The sequence below is a fragment of the Podarcis muralis genome, chromosome 5 (genome assembly GCF_964188315.1).
Source record: "Podarcis muralis chromosome 5, rPodMur119.hap1.1, whole genome shotgun sequence".
Taxonomy (NCBI): Eukaryota; Metazoa; Chordata; class Lepidosauria; order Squamata; family Lacertidae; genus Podarcis; species Podarcis muralis.
Window position 1 is genome coordinate 47,228,208 of NC_135659.1, and position 27,057 is coordinate 47,255,264.

General features: G+C 40.4%; 1 protein-coding gene across 4 annotated transcripts in view; it reads left to right on the top strand.

Moving 5' to 3' along the window:
- LOC114599023 (BEN domain-containing protein 5) overlaps window positions 1-27,057 on the top strand; it is a 723,068-nt gene that overhangs the window by 129,844 nt on the left and 566,167 nt on the right. For all 4 annotated transcript variants that reach the window (XM_028733533.2, XM_028733539.2, XM_028733534.2 and 1 more), the window contains exon 4: window positions 23,631-23,725. In XM_028733533.2, the coding sequence (XP_028589366.2) occupies window positions 23,631-23,725 (95 nt within the window). The remainder of the gene's footprint in view (window positions 1-23,630; window positions 23,726-27,057) is intronic.

A 27,057-nucleotide genomic window follows, 5' to 3' on the forward strand; every position in this document is an offset into this window, starting at 1 on the left:
AGTACTGAGGCAGTGTAAGCATAGTTTGTTGTATAACAGTACATTCTACTCTGACTGGCAACAGCTTTCCAAAGACTCAGACAACATTCTGTTCTAGTCCTACTATCTGAGATTTTTTAAATCAAGTTTGAACTTGGGATCTTCTCCATGTGACATATACTGTGCTGTAAACCTTACTTCTTCTTCAGCTTATTTAGTCCTTTTAACTGCATCAACGTAAGTATAGTATAGTATAGTGTCCAGATCAAGGAAAATAATAGTATCATTCTATTTTGCCTTGGTCAGACTATTTTGCTTTGGTCAGGTTTGAGCAGGACTTCCCTGAATTACATTCTCATTGGATCCCAGAATGCCCCATTTTTTTGTCCAGTGCTCTGGCGTGAGTTAGCTGGTTCACACCAGAGTACAAGACCAAAAGACACAAATTTTTGGGTCTTGCACTCCTGCAAGAGCTCAGGACACTCCCCCCCCCCCTCCGAAGAGTGTCCTGATATTGAAAAATGGGATGATGGAGGATAAGCAATTCTGTGAGATCAGGGATTTAATCTGAGACCTCTATGCAGAGCATGCACTCTATCTACCACAGAGCTACAACCTTTCTGAAGCAGCTGTCCTTACATTCCAGTCTACCATTCTGCATATGGGAACGCATATCGAAAATCTGTTGCAGCTCATGGACCTTGGGAAACACAGATAAAAAGGAAAACATAGAACTGTAAAGGGCAGAAACAACAGCAACATGAGGCTTTGCAAGGGCCCTAATCCAATGTAGGCAGTTTGACACTGTGCTTCAGCTTGATGGGAGAGGCAGAAAACGCATCAAGTCACCCTGCTTTACCTCATTATACAGACCACACACTGAACTGCTGTACACCTTTATGTAGTTTATTCTGGAACAACAGAGTAACTTTTTTATTTTTTCCTGACAAATACAGATGTGGTCTTTTACTCTGCCCTGCGTTACAAATGCTGTACAACTTAATTGGGCATTGGCAGAACGCGTGCTTAAACCATTATACATTGCAAAAAATTAGTAGAAATCTACAGGTTAAGAACAGTGAGAAATGAGAAGGCAATGTTTTATGTGAAAATTAGATACAAATAAATAAACTATGTGAACATTGGTAGAAAAGCAGGAAGCGATATCATTACTAATCAATCTTGAACATTCTGTCTCTTGCAGATGTCGATACAAAGTTATGTGCTACAATAATTGTAGTGTAGGCTCTCTGGTAATTACTGTTGTTCATTTGGCATGTTTGGAAAAAAGAAAGAACGAAAGAAAAGAGTCTTGCAGTCAGCAGCTGCAAATCTCTAAGGAACAAGCAAAAAGATAGCAGAAGGGTGATAGTCATCCATCATTCCTGACAATTTCACAGCCTAGAATAACTTGACAGAGACCCAGAACAAAATGTTATTGAGAATTGAATGCTGCTAAGCTGAGTGAATTGACTTTCTGATGACGAAGTGGGACTTGCTTAAAGTGGCTGGTCACGTTTTTGTTTTATTTATTTATTCTGCGCTATACCTGTTCCTCTGTAGTGGACATTCTGGAATCTCTTTCTGGCCCAGAGTCATTTTGGGATGCTACATCTTTGTAGGGAATTACCTTCTAAAAAAAAGTTTTAAAAAAGAGTAGGGCTGTCATGCTTAACGAATTGCATAGTTGATTAATGATCTCATTTCCACCAATTAATCATTCAATTAAATCTAAATAAATATGCATGTTAACACAAGCTTCCATTCACTGTTAGAAAGAAAAGCCTATGCTGATTCTTAATACAATAGGAAACTGAAATAGACTCAAAAATAGAAAAAAGGTGTTCTTAATTCATATCTTCACTGATTAACATTGACCCCACAACTCAGACAAACAACTCAGACAAACTATAATATGCTAGCCATTATTACAACAACATAGCCTAAATCTAAGACAGAAGTTAAGCATGATTAAGGCTAAACATTTCAGTGGGTTAAGCACTGGTTGAATTCACCCCAGTTGTTGTTGTTGTTGTTTGCCATAATGGATAACCCTGGCTATTATTTAAAAAACACTTTAACACAAGTATGAATATCCACTTTAGCCTTAGTTCTCCACTGGTAAAAGGAAAAATGGAGATTCTCAGGAAGATTATAAAGCAGAATTAAAAGACACTCTGTACCTTTAATTTGTATCTGTTAGTGTTAGTGCTATTGCAGTAGTGGAATTTTAGTCCACTACAGGTGTTAATCACTTTGCCAATGCGTAATCGTATTTGCGTAATCGGCAACACTGCTTTGTGAATGGTCACTGCAATTATTCTACATACATTTATGCTTTAACACAGTATCACTGTATTTCTTTCATTTCATTTCTCTCTGGCATCACTGCTAGCATTTCTCTCTTTCACTGCCAAGTGTACCTGTGTCTACCAGCTGAGGATAACGCTGCATCAGATGAAGTGGACGATAATACACAAACGCTTATGCCATAATAAATCAGTTAGTCTTTAAGGCTTGAAAAGACTTTCTGTTGTTTTCACTTTGAGAGACTGACAAAGGTAGCCCTCTGGAAATTGCTTTCGAAACTTGATTATTTCAGGCTTGGCTAACTTTCAAATTCTTGAGGGCCACTCTAGACCAGGTGGTGGAACAATCCAAATCCCTCACAGATGGTCAGGCTTTATAGCAACATTGGTTTGCTTGGTAGTAAGTGCTTCACAGGTATGTGCTCAGATAGCATTAAGTCATTGAAGGGAGGGTGGCTGCAAAGCAATGAATTTAGCAAAATACACTTTCAAAAGGCAGAATTGACAGTGTTCTTTGCCCTTCATAATATGCATGAGAGGAAAACAATGGGTGGTATCCATTGTTACTCATACTCAGAGTAAACCCATTGAAGTCAATGTATTTATTGAAATGCATTTATAAACCAATTAATATTTCAAAAATCTCCTAACAGTAGTTCTTTTATTTTAGTAACTCAACTCTGGTTATGATTTAGTTGGCTATCACCCAATAATGTAAACAAATACATTGATCCATTGATTTTTGTACCATTGAAGCTGCTTAAAAAACCTCCAACTACTACTATATCTTGATTTGAAATTTGTTAGCATTACTTAGAGCCATATATATTTGTTTTAGGGGTTAGATCCAATGTAAGGCTCACCATCTGTCCATCTCTGATTTATTTAATACCAATAAGATGTTAGGTGCAGTGTTGTTGTTGTTGTTGTTTAGTCGTTTAGTCGTGTCTGACTCTTCGTGACCCCATGGACCAGAGCACGCCAGGCACTCCTGTCTTCCACTGCCTCCCGCAGTTTGGTCAAACTCATGCTGGTAGCTTCGAGAACACTGTCCAACCATCTCGTCCTCTGTCGTCCCCTTCTCCTTGTGCCCTCAATCTTTCCCAACATCAGGGTCTTTTCCAGGGAGTCTTCTCTTCTCATGAGGTGGCCAAAGTATTGGAGCCTCAGCTTCACGATCTGTCCTTCCAGTGAGCACTCAGGGCTGATATCCTTAAGAATGGATAGGTTTGATCTTCTTGCAGTCCATGGGACTCTCAAGAGTCTCCTCCAGCACCATAATTCAAAAGCATTAGGTGCAGTACAAAACATATAAATCCCTAGCTACAGTGATCATCATCCAACACACAGGACATTGTGTTTACATACACAATATATGTATTGGCACATATATACATCATTAATACAGTTTTCTTCATATGTTTTAAATTCATTTTAGGAGGAAAGCACCTGCCTCAGATGCAATAAAGTTGCTTTTGTGTTCATGCAGCTTTTAGGAAAGTTTACTGTTAAAAACTGCCATTCGTTCAGAAGCTACACACATTTGTTTGAAGGCAATAACACATTTACTTATCATACCTCCAATAAAAGTGCAGATTATTTTTATGACCCATCTATCTGAATGACTGGAAAATTTATCGACAAGGTAAAGGCTCATAAAATGTTTAAAAATCATATTGTCAGAAAAGCAATATTTATGGTCTGGACAAAATACAAGGACTTGCTAGAAGGTAAGACCCCGAGGTGGCTATCACCAGCAGAGGCCAAGGCCTGGAAAAAACCTAATATGGAGGTCGGCTGGCCGAAATATGGGGAAATTTTAGAAAAAGTTGGAGAAAATTGGAGGTTGCAGAGCTATGAAAAATTAAAAAATAAGGTGCAAAATTGGTTCCATTATGCCCAAATACAAGAGGTTTTTAAATTGGCTAAAAAAGTAGGCTTCCAGGTGGAAAAATCGAAATTAGAAACGGAATTGTTAGAACCAAAGACTAAAGTACTCTCGAGAATGTATAACTTGCTGCTTAAATGGAACACTCAAGATGAGACAGTCAAATCAGCAATGATAAAATGGGCTCAGGATATTGGGTACAACATTATGTTTGAAGACTGGGAAAGGTTATGGACCACTGGTATGAAATTCACGGCATGTAATGCCTTGAAGGAGAATATTATGAAAATGATATACAGGTGGTACATGACCCCAGTCAAACTTGCTAAGATATATCATCTGTCTGATAATAAATGCTGGAAATGTAAGGAGGCTGAAGGGACATTCTTTCACCTCTGGTGGACTTGCCCAAAAGTGAAGGTCTTCTGGGAAATGATTTATAACGAGCTAAAAAAGGTGCTTAAATACACCTTTCCTAAGAAACCAGAGGCCTTTCTCCTGGGCATTGACGGCCAGAAGGTGTTAAAGAACGATAGAACCTTTTATATGTATGCAACAACAGCAGCAAGAATATTAATTGCAAAATATTGGAAGACACAAGATTTGCCCACACTGGAAGAGTGGCAGACGCAATTGATGGACTACATGGAATTGGCCGAAATGACTGGCAGAATCCGAGATTTGGGAGAAGAAACATTTGAAGAGGATTGGAGAAAATTTAAAGACTATTTACAAAAATATTTTAAGTTATATGAATGTTAAGAGTTTGCATGACTCAGAAAATTTAGCTTCAGCAATAAGATTCGGTGATATGGAAATTAAGTTTATAACTATGAAAGGACCAATGTTTAAAGTAACATGATTTTTATTTGAAGGTAATGTAATTAGATAATAAGGTTTTAAACATAAAGTATACCTATTGGAAAGTACAAAGAAATGCATGAAACAAGGTAACAATTTGCTGATATCTTTATTGTAAAGAATGCAGGGTGAGGGAGATATGGGGAAGTCCAGTTGGTTTTGAGAAAAATATCTTGGAAAGTTGGCTTCTTTTTTCTTCTGTTATCTTCTTTTTCTTTTTTCTTTTTATATAACTTGTATCTGGAAAAACCAATAAAAATATTGATTAAAAAAAATAAAAAAATGAATGACTGGAAAATTTATGCCAAGCACTGCCCTATCTGAAATGACATATTTCATGAGTTTATAGTTCAAAAACTTGCCCTGTAAAAAACTATTGTCTATTATAAATATATGGGAAAATATGGAATTTGATCAGGATGAATGGCAACTTAAGCTTAAATCCAAAGGACCGCAAGCAGAGTTATGCTCATTCAGTGGGCATTTCCTACCTTCTTCCCACTATTGAAGGTTGTGGAACCTTTTCTAACTGTGCATGACACATTGCAGGTGGTGGAGGAAATTGGCAGAAGTGGTCACACACCTGCATAAGTGGGATCGGTATCACAAGTTGCTCTTTGGATCCAAGTTGGAGGAAGCATTGTGTTTAGCTGAATGTATTTATTAATATGCCTTTACACATTAGATTAGCAGCAAATGACTATGGAATGTGTATACTGTGTCAGAAATGTTCCCCAAAGTTCAGCTGAAAATTTGTGCTTTTGTTTTTTTTAAAAAAGGTTACTGAAATACATGAGATGTTACCCTAACAGACTTTGACAACAGCAAGCTTTGAGACTGGTTCATTAAGTCCTTGACAAAGGCATTTGTGGCCAAAATGAGCTGGGCTTGTTACAAAAATAAAGAGCCCATCCTTTTTCTTGGCATCTGTGAGAGATGTATTTCTTTTTCTGTATGCTACTCTTCAATGCTTCCCCTTTTCGGCGCGTTTTACTAAAATGTGTGTGCCTGATAAGTGTCCTAATCCAACTCTAGGCATATTTTAAAGATGTATTTATATATGACTAGTTGTACCAGAATGTGGATGGCTATTAAAATTCAAATATATACTCAGCTGAAAGCAATGCAGTATGGATGAACAACATCCATATTCAGATGCATATGCCAATGCACACTTGAATCTGAATCAGACTGATGCCCCTAGTTCCTGATCCAGCAAGTGAAAAGCATACTGATTTCCTTAGCAGGATTGGGGTAAAGGGCTGCAATTTGCTGTAAACTCCTCTTGTGTACCCCCTGTGGAAATGAGTTGTAAATTGTGTGAGAATGTACAGTGGTGCCCCGCAAGACGAACGCCTCGCAAGACGGAAAACCCGCTAGACGAAAGGGTTTTCCGTTTTGGAGGTGCTTCGCAAAACGAATTTCCCTATGGGCTTCCTTCGCAAGACGAAAGCCCATAGGGAAATCTCCGGGACAGCGGGGAAGCGCAGCACGTCTTCCCCACTGTCCTCGGACCTCCTCCGAAGCCGGGCGGCGGGGCGGGAACACCTTCTGAAGGCTGGCGGGGGGCAAAAGTCTTTGTCCCCCCTGCCTGCCTTCCCAGGGGCTTTTAAATCGCCCCGGACAGTGGAGAAGTCCTCCGCTGTCCCAGGGTTTTTTAAAATGCTGGGGGTGGGAAGAAAAGCCCTTGTTCCCCCCCCCCAGCCTTCAGAAGAGGTCGGGGGACAGACTGTCCCCAGACCTGGTCTGAAGGCGGTTTCCATAGGAACGCATTAATTGATTTTCAATGCATTCCTATGGGAAACCGTGCATCGCAAGACGAAAAACTCGCAAGACGAAGAGACTTGCGGAACGAATTAATTTCGTCTTGCGAGGCACCACTGTAACTTGTTCTTCTTGAGACATGTTCAAGAGGATTGTAGAATATGAAAAATGCCTTGATTCAGCAGAAGTGTCTCATACATGCAAAGGCCCTAATCTGGCTTCACACATGCATTTCTGGCCACATAATTGGCAGATGAGATGTTAAGGGGAAACAGAATGGGGGCGGTCTAAACAATTACCTGACTAGGGCTATGCACATGCAACTGGTTTTGGATTAAGCTAGGGAAACTGTGTGAAATACCTACGTATAGTTCCTCATACAACTGGTGTGTGTGTGTGTGTGTGTGTGTGTGTATATATGGAAACGTCATTCTACAAGTACAGAAACATGCCCCTTTCTGGACCATGTACACAACCTAATTCTAACATACTTTAAAAATTTGGACTTAAATACTCCCATAAAAGGTAATCAGCATTTCAAACTGACATATAAACTAAAATGACAAATTAAATTGAGACATGAGCATTATTTTCAGAATGCCATTGCAAAACAGAACCCCACCCCCAAAAACACACCCAGCCAAAGGGTTTAAATATATACAGTACTGCTTGCAAACCATAGTTGTCAAATATCTCTGTTGAGGAAAATATAAACTGCTAATATAGAGTCAAAGATTAAGTGACCACATTTAATTTAAATTTCGAAAGTAAGTTTAGAATCCACTACCTTTTAGTGTGAGTTTTCTATTTTTGCTTGTGTTTGTATGAAAATAGTAAAATACACTGGAGTTTTGGCCAATAAGAGTTAGGTTTTTGAAGCTGATTACAGTTTTGTGCTGTATGCAGTGCAATGTGATCACAAAGATAACTGTGTAAGTTGCCTCTACCCAGTTTCTCCCACTGCTGTTCCCTGTCCCACATCCCAGGCTTCTCTCGATGATCCTCCAACTCTGTTTGGGAGTGCATTGGCTGGAGTGGAGAGGAGCAATTGGGGAATTCCCCTTATGTGAACATCCTTATGCTGCACAGCCCTGGGTACCTTGCTATATTTCTGGAATGAATACAGTGATTTGAACTACGGCGCTAAGTGTCATTCTACCTCAATACACGGAAATGGAAAAGACCTAGACGTCCTCTTGGTTTTTTGCAATATTCTGTCTGTAAAGAATGGAAAACATAAGAATGGCCAAAACCTGTCCTCAGATATACATTATATTTGACAAATATGGCTATATGTCTTCATTTTTCAAAATGAAATCAAAATTAATTAATTCCAAGGCTGATACATATCAAACACTGACACAAGCAAAGTTCCAAAAGAGCTCTACATGGCATACACATTTTTATCCTAGCAAAGAACAAGGGCAATTCAGTTGTCTTTGCTTCTTTACCCCTTGGGATGACCTTTCACAATAAGAATTGTCAGTGCCTTATTTATAATGGCAGATCTCAAGTTTGATTCTGGCAGGTTTTGATCACTTGATGGCCCAAAAGCTTTCAAACACAGAAGAATCTGATGCTTTTTTGGCATCCTGCAGTGTGTTTAAACCTCAAAAGCAACTTTTAGTCCCAGAAGTGAATTACTGAAGTGGTGTAAACAAAACACGAACGTCACAAAATGATGAAAATCTCATACAAAATATCTTTGTCAGATGGATGACAATTCCACATTGCCTGAAAGGCATCTGCAACAAATGTATATTCTGTAAATAAAATTCTGATTTACCAAAGAAAGCTGAAAACAAACAAGCAGAAACATCAATAATTTAAATGATTATTTGTTTATGAAACACAGAAAGCTGCACAAAACATCAAATATCAATTATTTATCGCTGCTCATTGTTCTGTGACAGCAGAATTTTAGAAACATACTCTTGGGTCACATTAACATATGCAATATAACAGGTCACCTAGAATGACAGACTGCTTTCACAAGACTTGCTTGAGTTTGTTCTTGAATTCCCTGCACCTGCATTAAGCTTATTCAAACATTAATGTTCCGTTTCGCTTTTTAACAAAAGGTTATGCCTACACTTATATACACTGATATTGCTCAAATATTGTGCCCCTTTGTGTTCTGTTGCATGTAAGGTTGTGCTGAATGTTCTCCACGAAGTATTTTCAGCACGAAAGGGAGGCTTTCCAGGACATTGGGAAAGTTTCTCAGAATACAGAGCCCCATTGAGTGGGGTTAATCTCATAGCCTATGTCATTCTCCCATTGTTTTTTGATTGCGTCTAGGGGATTTGCGGGATTTTGGAGTAGTATTTTGTATATTGCGGATACTGTCCCTTTACCGTTTCCCTTTGTTGTTAGGAGGAGGTTTTCGAAGGTTGTCAGGGGCCTAGTTGCTGCTGATTTTACTGTTGGGTTGTTTAAGAGGGCGTGTAGTTGGTGTTGTGTTAACCAGGGCATTTGGGTGTCTTCTAGTTTGTCTTGTATTTCTTGTGTTGACAGGGGTTTGTTATTTTTATAAAAGTCTATTAGGCGATATAAGCCTTTGGCTCGCCAGGTTTTTATCTGGAGGTTTTGTGCTGCATGGTGGAATAATGGGTGGTACGCCAGGGGGATTAGTGGGGATGGGGTTGGGGATAGTTTGCCTATTTGTGTTTTCCATGCTTTGAGCATGGTCTGTGTGTACCTGTTAAGTGTTGTGGGAATTTTCTTTAGTTTGTTTGGGAGGAGTGGGTACGTTGTGGTGCAGGTGTTTTCAATTGTGTCCCTCTCTAGGTGTACCCATTGTTTTGTCTCATCTTCTAGTATATAAATCCATATCAACGAAAAGAAAAGAACTCACACTGAAACTCACCTACAGGTGGTACCTAACACCAAGGAAACTAGCGCTAATACACCCAGGAACCTCACCAAAATGCTGGAGAGGGTGCACCTCCACAGGCACATACCTCCACATGTGGTGGGAGTGTCCCAAAATCCAACTATTCTGGACGACAGCCATACAAGAAATATGTACAATAACTAAGCAAGTAATAGACATCACCCCAGAATTGGCCCTACTAAACATCTTCCAAGACAACAATGCCCATTTACACCACAAAGAACTCATAACCCACCTGCTCTCAGCAGCCAGAAATACCATAACCAGACACTGGAGAGACCTGTCAGGAGTAAGCATGGACCAATGGTACCAAATAGTATGGGAAACAGCCCTACTAGAAAAATTAACTAATAAACTGAAACTGACACGGGGACAAACAGAAGAAGACACCTTCACCCCGGTATGGCTCCCCTTTATCACACACACAGCCCAACAGGACAATGACAATAATCCACCAACAGCATACAAATCAATATGGCTAACCTGATCCAAAACACCCACCCACCTCAGTCACACACGAAAACAAAGATCACCACAGCCAACCACAAGCAAACAATCACACCCTAGGCCAACCCCAACCTCTCTCACCACCAAAGGAACACAAGTGAACAACACAAACAACGCTGACACCAAACTCTACACACATTAAACATAATAGAAACACCGCCACCCGACCCCACCCCCATCCATCTTCCCTCTCTCCACCCCCCCTTTTCTTCTCTCTTTCTTTTTTCTTCTCCCCCTAATGCCTCAACAAATGAAATGGATTTGTAAAAATGTTACATGAAAAAAACAATCAAAAAACGAGGCACTACACTTCTGTAAAACAAGAAAATCCTTAATAAAATATTTTAAAAAAAGAATACAGAGCCCCCTCCCCATGCAGAATACAGAGCTCCCCTCCTCCTTTCAGGCCTTTTCTCTCTAGCCATGACTTGACCAGCAGCACCACTTTTGACATGAAGGCATTTCGCCCGTTTGCCATTCTTCCAAGTGAGGTTGTCATGTAGCAGCTCAGATGTGTTTACATGACAGCATTGCCGAGGGCAAACAAAGCTAGTTCAGAATGATGACAATGTTTATTTATTTATGGTATCACAAACGAGAAATGGGGTGTTGAGCAGGGACAAACATTTGATCACCTTGTCGGACAAAGAATGCCAATTAAGATCATGTCCATCAAGAATGACATTCTACCTATCCTGTGCTGCGGACAGGGCTTAATGTACTTTTAAAATGTATTGACTAGTAACTTCCACCACTTCCTTGATTCTATGTAGGTCTGAGTGAGGAAGAAGTTTATTTACCTGAGAGGAGGGAAATAGCTTTTAGCAAGCTCTCTGGTTGCTGCCCGGACAGTGCCTGACTCTGTTCACTTTCTCTCTCCTTCTTAGCTGGTAAAAAGGTAAAGGTAAAGGTACCCCTGCCTGTACGGGCCAGTCGTGTCCGACTCTGGGGTTGCGCGCCCATCTCGCTTAAGAGGCCGGGGGCCAGCGCCGTCCGGAGACACTTCCGGGTCACGTGGCCAGCGTGACAAAGCTGCATCTGGCGAGCCTGCACCAGCGCAGCACACAGAAACGCCGTTTACCTTCCCGCTATAAATAGACCTATTTATCTACTTGCACTTAAGGGTGCTTTCGAACTGCTAGGTGGGCAGGAGCTGGGACCGAAAGACGGGAGCTCACCCCGCCGCGGGGATTCGAACCGCCGACCATGTGATCGGCAAGTCCTAGATGTTGAGGTTTTACCCACAGCGCCACCCGCGTCCCTACCCTTAGCTGGTAGCATGCACCAAACAACTTGGCACATAGAGTGGACTATCAGCTAGATAAAATACTGTGTCAATTCCAGAACTCAGATCAAAAGATTTATTCATAAAATACCGTGTCAATTCCAGAACTCAAATCAAAAGATTTATTCACGTTGTCAAAATAAGAAATAGCAAATAAAGTGAATAAAACAGTTCTAAATAATTCTATCCTAGGCAGTCCTACAGACTATCGACAACTTGCCATGCTAGGCAAAGACACAGATCAACCTAGTAATGTTTATTTCCCTATGGTCAGGAGAAATAGATTGAAGTGGGGCGAAGCAACTACAGATTAGCCTTGGGTGGACTTGGGTGGACTTCTCTGGCAAGAGATCCTTGATTTGTGTATCTTTGTGTTTGGAAGTAAATATTTTGGGAGATAGTAGGAATATTTCCTCATTCCTTCCTGCTAAACTGAACTTTGATTGCGTACTTTGGGTGTGACCAGCCAACTCTTGTGGAATGGAGTTCATAGTTTATTGACTCCATTCCACATATGGAAATAACATTAAAGAGGCAAGTCCTGTACCTCCACAATGACCAGTGATCAAAGCTTCTGAAAGCTGAATGGAAGTATCTGAGCTGGCAAGCGCTTCCTCTCTTGCAGATTATTATAGCCTTCTATTTTGGTCATGAAGCATTAACACAGTAGTACACTCCCTTTAGAGATCTGCCATCCCTTTTATTCTGCAAAAGTGTTAAAAATGCACAACAGATTGATCCTGCTCTCACACAATTCCCCAATACTAGTGTCCTCATTAAGCTGGTGGAGCAGGGGCACAGAAACACCTCCTTGCCAGCATAATAATAATAATAATAATAATAATAATAATAATAATAACAATATAATAATAATAATTTATTATTTATAACCCGTCCATCTGGCTGGGTTTCCCCAGCCACTCTGGACAGCTTCCAACAGAATATTAAAATACAATAGTCTATTAAACACTAAAAGCTTCCCTAAACAGGGCTGCCTTCAGATGTCTTCTAAAAGTCTGGTAGTTGTTTTTCTCTTTGACATCTGGTGGGAGGGCGTTTCACAGGGCGGGTGCCACGACCAAGAAGGCCTCTGCCTGGTTGCCTGTAACTTGGCTTCTCACAGGGAGGGAACTGCTAGAAGGCCCTCTGCACTGGACCTCAGTGTCTGGGCAGAATGATGGGGGTGGAGACGCTCCTTCAAGTATACTGGACTGAGGCCATTTAGGGCTTTAAAGGTCAGCACTAACACTTTGAATTGTGCTTGGAAACGTACTGTGAGCCAGTGTAGGTCTTTCAAGATTGGTGTTATGTGGTCTCGGCAGCTGCCCCCAGTCACCAGTCTAGCTGCCGCATTCTGGATTAGTTGTAGTTTCCTGGTCACCTTCAAAGGTAGCCCCACATAGAGCGCATTGCAGTAGTCCAAGCGAGAGATAACTAGAGCATGCCTGCGAGACAGTCTGCGGGCAGGTAGGCTCTCAGCCTGCGTACCAGGTGGAGCTGATAAACAGCTGCCATGGACACAGAATTGACCTGCGCCTCCATGAACAGCTGTGAGTCCAGAATTCAGCATCTCGGGTGCTTACTGGAGCCAGGCAGACCAGTAAGGTTGGGGGTGCTTGTGCAAGAGCACCAGACTGGCTTCACTCATGTGTTCATGGAGTCCTGACCTCACCTCACTGCTGCCTGTCTCACCCCCATAGTGCAATCCTGCTGCCAGATGGCTGGCTCTGCACTCTCCCCTCACTGCACCAGCCACTCCTGCCACTTGGGTTCCACATTAAGAGTCCTAAAATGGTGCTTACGGTACTACATTTTTCAGACTTGAATGCATTATGCACAAGTCTTTTTCCCTGGGTGGGTGCTTTCTCCCTGGAACTCTTTTCCTTGGAAATCCCACCAAACATATCCCTACTGAACTATAGTAAGCTGAGGTTGACTTTGTTGACTCAAAACTGGTCTTGGTATGTTGATGCTGCATTTGTGTCTTTCATACTGTGAATTCATCATTTGGGATTACAGTACCTTTATTGCTTTGTTTTATCTAGTGTTGTACTTTAAATTTTGCTGTTGGCATGGGCTGTATTGAAAACTTTTGGAAGGCCAAATAGCAGGTTACAAATATTTAAAATAATTCATTTAGCAGTCAAGCTTAAAGAATCAGATATCCACATCTCTCTTATTTTCTTCTGAGCAGATGCATGCTCAAGAAGGAAATTATGCCAAAAAAACACACCCAGTAGTGACATTACAGTACATAAGAGATTTTAATTTTAGCACTTAGAAAGAATAAAATTGGCTCAATGCAGTTAGATTTTCCATTTTTATAAATCCCAGGGCTGCTCTAAGGTTACAACAGATACTATAAAGTACTGATTCTATGCCTTAATATAATAGGTATCATTTATTATTTGGGTGACAGATAGTGGGAGGGAATGGTATGGACAAATTACTTGATGCTATAATATTTTTATAAGGCTATAACTACATTAATATTCAAATTACAACTGGTATAATAGCATCATTTGGTGCTTAGGAGTTCTGAATATGTCAGCTTCACTTGCCAGTTTACTTTGGAAGCAAATTAGTAGTCAAGTTGAGCATCAATCAGTACTATCATCGCAACGCCTCCTTTCATCAGAAAAATATAGAAAACAGGGATGTAAGAATAAACATTGACGGGTTGGGGGACATCGTCAAAAGCGATTTGTTATGAACTTGGGTATGAAGTAACACAGGTGTGAAAATGAATTTGTGAAGCTCCTTATACAGTATTTAGGAATTCTGGTCATATGGTATATGTTTTACCCTATTTAAATACCAAATCTGAAAGGGGATAAATATTTTGCTACACATTGAGACCATGAGGGGGCATACCATTCCCTTAGCCGTTTGCTCACCCACTGCTCCCTGCTTAAGCAAATGGACCGGTCGCATTGGTTCCTTTCTTGCTGCCTGGTGAGAGGAGTACAGTGGTACCTCGGGTTACATACGCTTCAGGTTACACACTCCGCTAATCCAGAAATAGTGCTTCAGGTTAAGAACTTTGCTTCAGGATAAGAACAGAAACCGGGCTCTGGCTTCGCGGCAGCAGCAGGAGGCCCCATTAGCTAAAGTGGTGCTTCAGGTTAAGAACAGTTTCAGGTTAAGAATGGACCTCTGGAACGAATTAAGTACTTAACCCGAGGTACCGCTGTACAGGGGAAGAACAGGTACTCTTTTTTCTTTAAAAATCAGGACGGCTGTACAAATGCCTGGTCATAGGAAACTAACCAGCTAATTAATACTACAATTATGCAGATAAAAAAACTGTTGCTTGGTGATACCAGCTTCAATATCACCATTTATTACCAGCATTTTTGTCTCCAATTAACAAAGCAGATGGAACCTGCTACTATCAATGGGAGCGAGGACTGCAGAGACAGACGGGCAGGGTAGCCGAGTGTCTATCACCATAACACTCTTTCTGAGGGTGACTTGGAGTGGATGTTGTGGTGGGAGTGTTTTTTATTTTTATTTTGCCGCCACCATTGCCCCAGATAAAGGTCTGTGATAAGCTATAGCTGGTGTTCGACCATATATGTCACAAATCTGCCATTATCACTTGAGTACTCTTCCCTGTCATTTCTTTGCCAGCATTCCTCAAATCACATAATAATTAACTTGGCTGAGCTCCACTTCCATGGAGAGAATGTTCAGGAGCAATCATGTAAATGTCCCTGGCTATTTCTCTGCTCCAGAAGTCGACTGCAGGTTTGACAGGATCAGCAGCTGGTGTGACAGGGAAATCCACAAGAACAATCAGAAAATCATTCTGATCCTTTAGTCTTTTGGGTGGAGCCATCAGAACAGATCCCCTGCAAAGTTTTGGGATGCCAGTGATCCTAATTCTGACCAGATAACCATCTGTCCATGAAAACAGAACTGTATCTAAGCCTGTATCTAGATCACCCTTATCCTATACAGCACCAAAAACCTAGTCCAGGCTGTGTCCAGCTGAATGTGTGGGGCCAGAAAAAAACCAATGTTGGCAAATCAACAACAATGAAAACCTTTCAATTTTGTTGTTGATCTTACAACTGAAACTAGTTTTCTGATATTAGAATAGTAATGCTATACAACAACAAACATGCATTGTTCCACTACCATTATCAATGAAATTTGAAATTAAATCTTACTTTTTTTACTATTCTGTAGTATGAAAGAAGATTACGAGAGACCTAAACCTGAATAGCAAAGCCTGTGATTAACCTTGTAATAGCAATAAAAGCCATTCAAAATACAACAAAATATCACCAAAGGCCTTCTTGTCTACCGCTGAATTAAACCCAATCCTGTGTTTAATCATTGGAGACTTTCTTATTTCTTTTTCTTTTTTAAAAACAGAAAGACATAATCCCTGTGATGCTACCAGTAATTTAGCTAATTTGCTTTTCTGGAGACCATCTGTTTTCCCCACATTCAGCATTATAGTAATAATTTTTTGTTCCTTCCTTATGTATCAAGTCTTCCTACTTCCTTCTTTCAACATTACACTATGTATTGCTCCGTTTCTCAACAGTCATGCAACGAAGTGTCCACTGGACCTTAAAAGCTAACACATTTATGATGGCATAAGCTTTTTTGAGATAGAGCCTACAGCATCAGATTTATAAAGGGATATCCTAGATGGGAGAATTATATACACATTGATAACTGAAGAAACATACTATTTTGACATTCATTATTTTAAGACCACACAACCATTATATATCTGCCTTCTGAGATGCATCTTATAGAAGGAGATGTGAAAAACCAGAGGATGTAGAGAGTCAAAGTTATAGCCTGCTCATATGATCAGGGCAAAAAGTAGATAGGATCAAATGCAAGGGCCATAGCATTAGTGCCCTGTTGCAAATCTTGGTGTTGCATGATGACTAAGGAGGCTGCAGTTTCATTGCAAAAAGCCTTTCACTAGTCAAATGGGGAAACAGTAGGAAATGAGGAAACGGGAACCATAAGAGCAAATCTATTCTCATCACTATGTCTTATTGTTGTAGTATCTTAGTCGTGTTCGACTCTCCGTGACCCAATGAACGAGAGCATGCCTTGAAAACTCACATTCTTCTCAAAGCTTCTCCTTTTTTATGTCCATTGAGTTTTCTTGGCAGAATACTGGAGTGGTTTGCCAGTTCCTTCTCCAGATGGATCACATTTAGTCTAAACTCTCAGCTATGACTTATCCATGTCGGGTGGCCCTGCATGGCATAGCTCATAGCTTCTCTGAATTATTCAAGCCCCTTTGCCACAACAAGGCAGGGATCCATGAAGGGGTCACTATGTCTAAGGGACCACAAAACGTTAACTGAAAAATACGTGTAAGCTCCAAGGCTGGCAGCCCAATTATTTTCACACAACACAGGTAGGCACACAAATGACTAATTTTGTAGCACACACCGACCACGTCACAAACAGACACAATTGGGCATTGTCAGATTCTATTTCCATACTTTGATTTACATATCACAGGCATAGACAACCTCGGCCCTCCAGATGTTTTGGGACTACAACTCCCATGATCCCTAGCTAACAGGACCAGTGGTCAGGGATGATGGGAATTGTAGTCCCAAAACATCTGGAGGGCGAGGTTGCTTATGCTTGACATATCACATCTGGTAACCTACCATAAAAGCATTGCTTCATTGGTAAAAAGACCAAAACTGTGAAACCTTGACTGATAAAAAGTAAATAGAGAGACTGCTGTTACAGTGTTGCCACTCAATTGTAACAAGAGAACAGTTGTGAAGATTTCAAGGGTTTGGCAGTTTTTATTGCATCAGATTATTATAAGAAACAAGGTTAGACCACTACAGATTCACTGTAGGCCATGGATTTTCGGTTTGCAAATGAAGGTCCTGTAGCTAGAGTGTGGTAAGGCCAAAATTGCATAGGATGACATTCATTATCACACTGTTCCAATAACTTCATGTGAAGAAGCACTACAGATTGCCTTATGGAACAATCCCCCCTCTCCTCCCACAGCACAGTCTTCTGGAAGTTCTCCTGACCCCACACCCTAGCCTATTTCAGGGTTGGGGTGCCAGGGTTAAAGGCCCACTGCACAAGGAGAAACCTTGCACACGGCTTCCATTGGCAGGGCTGGTTAGATGAATCCTGCCCATGCATTGAAAACTCTGTTTTTGTGCACAAAATTGATCTGGACTTCCTTTGTTGTATCTCTGCACACAGTGGCACTGCACACATAGATATTGTCACGTATTAGCAGCACATTATTTTTCCTAATACTTTTGGAACAGGACTCCCATGACGCTGGTTATTGTGAAGGAAGGAGAATTTCATCAAAGACATATTAAAGCAATATTATAAAGAGGGGGGAAATGCCTGTGATGAAACATTCTGTCTGTACAACAGTTAATGCAACAGAAATTCTGTCCCATGGAAAGTGAATCATGGAACCCTACCCAGTATACAGTTTCAATTGCAATGTTAACACTCCTGAATCTGAGGTAATTTCTGGCTAAACTTCACAGTGTTGCTTCTTTCTGCATAATAATGCTTACCCTTAAGAATGGAAACTTGAATCACTCAGCTGCCTTCTCTTGAGGATTAAGATATCAGCAGATTTTGCAAGTAAACTTCTGAAGCAGCCAGCTGTTACCACCCACCTGCAGCCATAATAGTGATTGAAAAGAACATGGATGCCTAAACATGGATAGCTTCTCTAATTATGTGGAAACTGAGAAGTTTAATGCATGACCATACTTAAAATACTTTGTTGCAAAGACTACTACCAAGGTACGGAATGTGCATTGTGGAATTTAAAAGTTATAAACCAAAACAAACCACACATGGATTTTATACCAACTATCTTGCAATTATTGCCAGAACAAAATAATCATTTCCAAATACTAATTGTCAAAAGTTTATTCATAAGAATGCACAAAATACAACCATCTGGCTATATTTTGTGAAAAGAAAAATAGCTGCTTTTTGCCATGTTTACATTATAATGTATTCAGCTAAATACAGTCATTCTTCTCTGTCTTATTTTTGGGTTTTTTCTCCTCTTAAAGCATCTTTAATAGGAAGTCAAAGAAGTGGGGGAAAGCATGCAAATATGTAAGCTCTCCTCTTCATTGCCATTTTAAATGAGTTCAGTAGCTACCTGTGCTTTGACAACTTAAACATAACAAGGCACAGGTGCTCCTGATTAACAAATCAGCTAGGGCTCTGTACAGTTCCCTCCACAGGTGGGAATGAATTTTCTTGCCCTGACAGCAGACAGGCTTTAAATATTTGTTAACTGGTAGGGGAGGACTAAATGCCATAAATATTTATTTTTTTTTAAAAAGAAGCAGCTATGTATTATGTGAAAGGAGTGATTCAACTGGATATTTAAAACTGTAAATATTGATGGCTAAACTAAAACTGAAAGATGTAATGTTTACCAGTCTTTCTTGGCAGGTTTGTACAGAAGTTTGATTTATTTGCACAGTCACAAGTGGTACAAAAATTGGTTAGTGGCTGTTGTTATTAGTAGGCCCCATGCTTTGAACACCCAGAAAGTACAGTAAGTCTGTAACCTATGTGGGGGTTATATTCCAGGGATCATGCCTAAAGCCAAAATTATGTATAGTCAAAGCACATTGGTTAATGGTGGGTAAGATTGCCAACGTCATTTTTCCTGGGCATCTACCCCCTTTCCATTTATTTTTTTTTAAATTGTGAAGGTCATAAATCCAAATGCATCCAAGTGAAATGTGCCTAAGTTGCAGGCTGTATAAAAATAGTATTATCTACCTTTGACAAATGTTCACATGAAATTTAACACATACAGGATTAAGTTAATAGCTCAGTTGTAGAGCACTTGCTTTTCAGACAGAAGTTCCTAATCCCCAGCATATCCAAACAAGGCTGGAGAACACTCCTATCTTAAACCCTGGGGAATCAATGCTAATTCATGCAGAATAGGATGAGAGAACCATTGGTCCTCCAGATGTTGCAGAACTACAACTCCCATCTGCCTTAGTCAGCATGACTAATGACTGAGGATGATGGGAGATGTAGTTCAGCAACATTCGGAGGGCCAAAGGTTCCCCACACCTGAAATCAAAGGGCTTTAACGTCCCTCTGCCCTCAAACATGAAATAATGTAGCACATGAAACACTATCTACACTGCTTGTCACTGGTTGGAATGGGATGGTGGTGCTTATCCTGGAAGATAGGGTAAGTAGTTGTTGGTACGGGGGAGGGGGGTTAATTCAGGAAGTTTGAGACATGCTACTTTATAACAGAATGTTTCATTATGTTTTTATATATGTTGGAAGTTGCCCAGAGTGGCTGGGGCAACCCAGTTCAATGGGTGGGGCATTATTATTGTTGTTGTTCTTGTTATGCTGGTTAGTATCACCAATATGATGCAAGTATTGTATTGCTGAAATAAATGCCAACTTTGTATTGCACGATTTAGTATCAGACTGTCACAATTAACCAAAAAAAAATGTAAAGAAGGAAAAAGCGCTTACATAAAGCCAGCAGGAATATTTAAATTGCCTGCAAAAGGGGTGTGTGTGTGTGTGTGTCAAATCTAGCAGCTATTTATTTTATTAATGTCAGCAAATGTTTCCTTACTGTATCACAAACTTGTATTACACTATTTCACTTCAGGATATATTTGTATACTTTAGTGAGCAAGCTGCATATTTTCTGTTTCTGTTAAGATGTGTATTGACGTTATTACATTTTATATACTTCACTTGGTGGGCTATCTAGTAGAGTTTTACATGTACTGATAATATGCCATAGCTCCCTGTTTTAATTTTAAACCTGGGGTTTCTATGTTACATTAGACTAGGGGCATAGTTTGATAAAGTTAATCACTGCTATGAAATTATTTTGGGTAGCATAGCTTCCTGAAAGGACTGAAACTGCTTGCTAACTGCACTTTGAGAGAAAGTGGTTGAAGCTGTATAATTATACTTTTATAAAATATTTATAAATTCACTGCTTAACCTAGTCAATTAAATTTACCCAAAACTAGTAGCAGAGATGGCTGGGGACCCACTTGGTTGGGATGAGACCATTCTTAGTGTCTGCCACCTGTCCTGTGTTAGTCATTATCCACTTCGTAGAATTAGAAAGTTCCTTCATGGCAACCTCAGCATAATTGCATTAAAGTAATAGAGGCACTTTGTTAGTTTTGATTATTCACCAAGAACATCAGGTTTAACTAACCAATTTGCTCCAGCTTAATTTGGTCTTATAAACAGAAGTCAAATTAAACAGCTTCTATTTTATTTAAAATGCTTCTATTTTACAGTTTGGAATGAACACATTTTTACTATTGAATACTAATATCACAAACTGCCATATTGCTATTTTGGGAATGTAAACAGCAGAAACACAGCAATTGTACTACATGGACATCTTGCCCATTAAAAAGTCAGCTTGAACATAGCAAATTGAAAACCACAATTAGTAAGTACATAATTAGTACATACATCAGCCATGGGGAACCTGTGGCCCTCCTATGATGTTGGACTTCTAGTATCCCTAACCATTTGACATGCTGGATGAAACTGATTGGGAGTTGGAGTCTAACATCATCTGGGTATATATACCGGTTATCCTCATCAGCAGTAAACAAACTTGTCCACTTGGGAAGGTGGAGCAAGAATTCCAGGTGTATGTGAATACTTAATTCAACAGACCCCACCCCAATTTTGCCCTATTGGCAGTCCCTGTTTTCGGTCAGGTGCCCCAGGGTTTTGTTTGAATTTGGGGCACCCTGCTTTTGGGCTGTGACAGCAGCATCGGAAGGTGGCATGAGGGTTTATTCCCAAAGCTTCATTAGTGCTTAATAACCTTTGGGGTGGAGAAGGTTGGATTCTAGCACCCTGCAGAGCCCTCAAGCTTCCTGCCCTGAAGCTCTCTCCTCTTCCCTCTCCTGAGGCCACAAATCAATAAGGTTGCTTTGCTTTACTGACAATGCCAACATAGCCCCTTCACCTGGAGCCTTATTAGACATGGACTAGAATAAAGTTTGGGGAAAGAGTGCGCTTCCTGGTTTTTTCTTACACATAGCTTGAGACAGTTGTTGGCATTTAGCATATTCTCCATGGGCCATAGATAAAATGGAAATCTGATGACTTTGTTTTGGATTACCAAAGGAAGCAAGGGAGAGCAGAATCTTCTGAAAAGCATTGAGGTGCTTCGAAATAATCACACATCTACCCTGAAAGCACGGGGAGATTCTCCTCGATTAAGTATAGAGCTACAGAGCTCAAGGGATATGCTCTCGTTTTCCCCTCTCCACTCCATGGTTGATTGTAGGCAGTGGCGTAGCGTGGGGGGTACAGGGGGGGGGCCTGGCCGCACTGGGCGCAACATCTGGGGGTTAGGGGGCGCAAACCCACGGGTTAGGGGGCGCAAACCCACGGGTTAGGCGGCGCAAATTACTTGCCTTGCCCCGGGTGCTGGCAACCCACGCTACGCCACTGATTGTAGGACTCTATGGTTGACTGTAGGAGTCTTTGAAGTCATGTGCATTTCAAGGAAAGGGCCGAGGATTGAAACTGGGTGGCAGTTAGTGTGGGAGTAAGAGGGCAAGATGGGGGAAGCAGTAACTGCTAGCAGGCTTGTAGAGAGGGAGATAGCAACATCCCCATGCACAGGAGAAAGCTGTGAGGAGGAAACAGGAGTCAACTTGGCTCCTGCTTGCCCTGAATTTGTTCATTCAAATGTTGGACAGTATGATTTAATTCTAACCTATTTGCCAACTGCTGACATGAAAGTGTCATTCTGTTTTGTCCTGGAAAGACAAAAGCCTTCCAGTTGGCACTGTCCATTGGTAATCTAATCAGAGTGCTCATTTACACTTCTTAAGGGTGCCCCCCCCATTCTGCACATGATACAGCCTTGTCACTCAAAAATATGGTATGGACATGGGGCACTTTCTCCTTACTGGCTCATACAATCCTCACTTTTGCTCTCTAAGACTGTCTAGTCATCCTGTGGTGGGAAATTTATATTGTCTTACTTCCATAAACCTTATGTCTTAAAGAATCCTGCCCTGCCCCTAGCTTCAGCCTCAGCTTAAGCACCTTTGTCTCAGGTAACCCACTTAAGAAACCAAGTCCTTATAAGACTTATGTTTTTGAACTTACTTCAGTCATTTCCTCTGACTGCCCAAGGGAGTGCTTGTTGGATTAATGTCTTAGTTGACTTATCTGTGGATATACCCTGTTGTGTCTTTGAAACTTATTTGGCCTACATAGTATATTGGTTTGAGCATTAAAGATTTTGGCAGAAACCATACTTCATATTCTTCATCTTCTGGTTAGAACCAGCACACCTGACCCAATATCTATGCCATCAGGTGTAGGGCAAATGGCCATGGTTTGGCCAAAATGGCCTGGTGGGCCTAATTAGGCCCATGGGCTGGAAGTTCCCCACCCCTGGTGTCAGGAGATTTATCCAGGCCCCGTCTGGTGATTTCAGAGTGCAAGGTGATAAAATTTACCATTTATTATTAAATACTAAGAAATTGCTTATTTTTTAAATTAGAAACCATTTCCACTAACGGCTACTTTCTCAAATTCATTAGCCAGTTCTTAATCTGGTTCAGGTGTTCCACCAATACATTGCTATGATTTGTTTTTTAACTGGAACGTCACACTGTGCCTGACATAGCCTGTGGTGTCTTATTAGGTAGGAAAGACTCCCCTCCCCCCCCAACTGGTGTTTTGGTTTTGTGGTAGATTCAAAACATATTCCCATGGGTTTTCTTTCATATCTTGTTTCTGGCAAGGAATACACTAGAGGCCTAGTAATAATAACTGTTCTATTTTTGCAGGTTTGCTCATAGCTCCTTTCTTGTCTTCCCATTTTCTTTTCTCTTTCTTTTCCCAGCTGCAATGATTACCAGTAGAATACAATTAGCAACTTTCAGCCGTGCAACGAGAATGCTGGGAAAATTAAATATATAAGCAAAAGCATTCTGCATGCCCCTGAAGGATTTTTTAAATGATTGTCTTGTTTATATTTCAAAATTTGGCATCTGGTTACACAGCTCTAAAATTGGTGATCTATGTGAAATATATTTAATAAACAACTGAGATTCTCCCTCACCTTGTATCTTTCAGAGAGTCATTTTCAACATTGTAAACTTCAGTAAAACAAAAAGCCTCTATCGGGATGGAATGGCTCCAATGGTGAAATCCACAAGCAGGCCGAAATGGTAAGTTACCACACCAGTTAATAATTGTGGTTTTGGAAAAAGCTTTGCCCACAATACATCTTGGAACTGCTGCTCTTTTGGTTAAACTTGGATAATCTTTGTTTTCTTTGTATATACTTCAGCTATTGTGCTATTTTTCTCTCCACAACAGAAGCTAGTTGTTTTTATATTATGGCTTAACCTTGTGAGTGGCAGATTTGGCATAGGAGGGTAGTTATACAGCCCATACCAGAGTCAGAGACAATAAACAATTTTCCTTTGCACTTTTGCATATCATTTGGCAGTTGACTCAGTTGGATGCTTTGCTGGTAAAATTGTTGCAAATTTTCACCAGTAGTCTTTTATAGTAAGATATGTGTATACAATTTACCTGATAAATGTGGAGAAGGCATTGGAGAGGTTAAACACAGCAGAACAAGCGTCGAAAGCTAGATTTTTGATTTACTTCATGCCACCCAAGAAGAGCCCAATTAATTGGGATTTTAGATGTTTGTTGAGATCTTGCTAGCAAATATGTCATTTGTAAATTACCCTCTTAGAACTATGAAACTAGTAATTTTGGATGGAGTAAGACCAATAAAGTACCACATATGCAGGCATATGAACTATTATTGTTCTCTCATCCATTCTGTTCCCCAAAATCTTATTTGTAACAGTTTCAAGACAAATACATCAAGTACACCAAGCACCTTCTGAATCTTTCTATTTACAGAATTAATTTCTAATTTTTGCTGTTAATTAAGTACCACTGATTTTCTCTTCATTATTCCCTTGATGTGGTTTCACATTGAAACATCAATCTGTAAAATAGGCCTACAATATACAGACTTTTCTGTTGTCTTAAGGGATATTCTTGCACATATTCTTCAGTAACTTAAATATTTCAGTGTTTCAAATTGTTGTTCATATGTACATTAAAACAAAGATTGCTGTGCTCCTGAGAAGGAACTTTTCCTTGTTCTTCTTCTTTGCCTTCAGGCATCTTTCCCACTATATACAAACAAGCTGACTAAATCAGACCAGTTACAATTTCATCAAACAGTGACAAGTATCGAATACTGCAGGGGAAAATAAAAATAAAAGGCAGAAGGGGTACCACTCAAATAAATAAATAAAGCTATTTCTGCATGCACACAGAATGGCATAGCTTCATTTGGCAGCTATGTTGACTGTAATCTATCTATAGATGCCATGTGCAGAATTTATTTTATTTCCTATATGGAAAGGGGTATGGCCATTTTCCTAGATTTGTCTGGAAATGGTTGGAGCATAACTAATGCCCCTACACTTCAACAGTCATGGAATATAAGATACATTTTAGAACTAGATTAAAGCATCTATAATTATGTTATTATTTACTTACATAAAATATTTTAAAGCCACACTTTCATATAAACATCACAAGGGGGTGTACAGACTAAAGACACACAATGTTTTTATCAAACATTGAGCTTCCAGTGGTTCCACTCCTCTAGGCATAGGAGCCAATTGCTAGGGGCTGAGGGGTTTTCATCTTCCCCAATAAAACATTTAAGGGGGCTGGACCCCCCCCAAAAGCTGATGGGCATTGCCATTCAAATGGTGTGCATGCGCCACATAATGTGATCAGTTATGTGGGGCAGGGCTTATCTGCACTCCTTACTCCAAAATTCAGGTTGGCACCCCTGCCTCTGGGAGCGCTGTTTGCAAGATTTAAAGCAGAGCTTTCCAAACTTGTAATGTTGGCGACACACTTTTTATACATGCATCATTTCACGACAGAGTAATCCAGTTTTACTAGCAAACCAGAGGTTAAGCAAACTCCTTTCCAGCCCCGGCGGGAGGGTGGGGAGCATTTGTGTGACACACCTACACACTGCAGCCGACACACTAACATGTCGTGACACACAGTTTGAAAAGCTCCAATTTAAAGAGCCTGTACTGTAATCTATTCTACAGTTGCAGTTTCCTGTGTGGTTGTGGAGAATGAAAAGGTACAGTGGAATCGTCCTCAGATTCTGAGGCGGATGGAAGAGCCATGTCAAAAGACTCCCATCAGGTTGAGGGGCTCCCTCCAGTTGGAGTGACTGCTGTAACATCTGTATCAGAGTCCTTCTTAGACCAACAGGGGACATGACAGCCCCAGGAACTTCTGTGGTCTCCTTGTGGTTGCTGGTTGCTTGTGCGGAGGTTGTATATGAGAAGCACAGGCTCAAGCTGTTTGACTTGTTGGCATCTATTGTTAGCGACTTGCAATATATTTGATATATTACTAAGTGACAAATACTAAATATCATTGTATGTTATCAGATGCCATCATATATATTCTGAAAACTCATTGTTAGGGGTTTTATGTCAATTATGTCAATCAGAACACATGGCACTAAACCACAACTTCTGTGAAGTAACGTAGTGTTGTGTCATATCAAGCTATATTGGTTGCATTTCACAGCAGATAAGAAAGACACAATGAAACGGGAAAGATGCTAATTTAAACCAATGAGATGTGATGTAACTTGTCAGGTAAAATTGATCAGAATGATTTGCTCGTTAAATGGCAAAACCTCAGGTCTTTTTTTCTTGATGATTCCTCTTACAATTGTCAGCAAACTCTTATTTTTCCTTTTTAAAGATGTGAATATGTTTTTTTGGGAAATGTGTTTATGCTTTTGTGGATCTCTTTTGTGAGTTGATACAATAGACCTATGGATACTGCCCTTATTAGTGATGTGATGGCTCACACTAGCTTACCATAGAAGGCACTCCGTTGTTCTTTCTAGGAAAATTATCAAAAAACTGTGAGGGTCTTACAGCACTTAATTTTTAAAAAAAGGAAACTAGAAATTGGGAGATCAGCCCCAGTCCTCTATGCCATCTCCATACTTCCCAAGCAAGCTTGTTTTGCAAATGAGTTGAGAACTGGGAGTGGAGATAAAAAATTAAAGAATAGTCCAGTAGCACTTCTGAAGAAGTGTGCATGCACACGAAAGCTTATACAGTGGTACCTTGGGTTAAGAACCTAATTCATTCTGGAGGTCCGTTCTTAACCTGAAACTGTTCTTAACCCGAGGTACCATTTTAGCTAATGGGGCCTCCTGCTGCTGCTGCGCCACCGGAGCACGATTTCTGTTCTCATCCTGAAGCAAAGTTCTTAACCCGAGAGCCAGTGTGGTGTAGTGGTTAAGAGCGGTAGTCTCATAATCTGGGGAACCGGGTTCACGTCTCCGCTCCTCCACATGCAGCTGCTGGGTGACCTTGGGCTAGTCACACTTCTCTGAAGTCTCTCAGCCCCACTCACCTCACAGAGTGTTGTGGGGGAGGAAGGGAAAGGAGAATGTTAGCCGCTTTGAGAC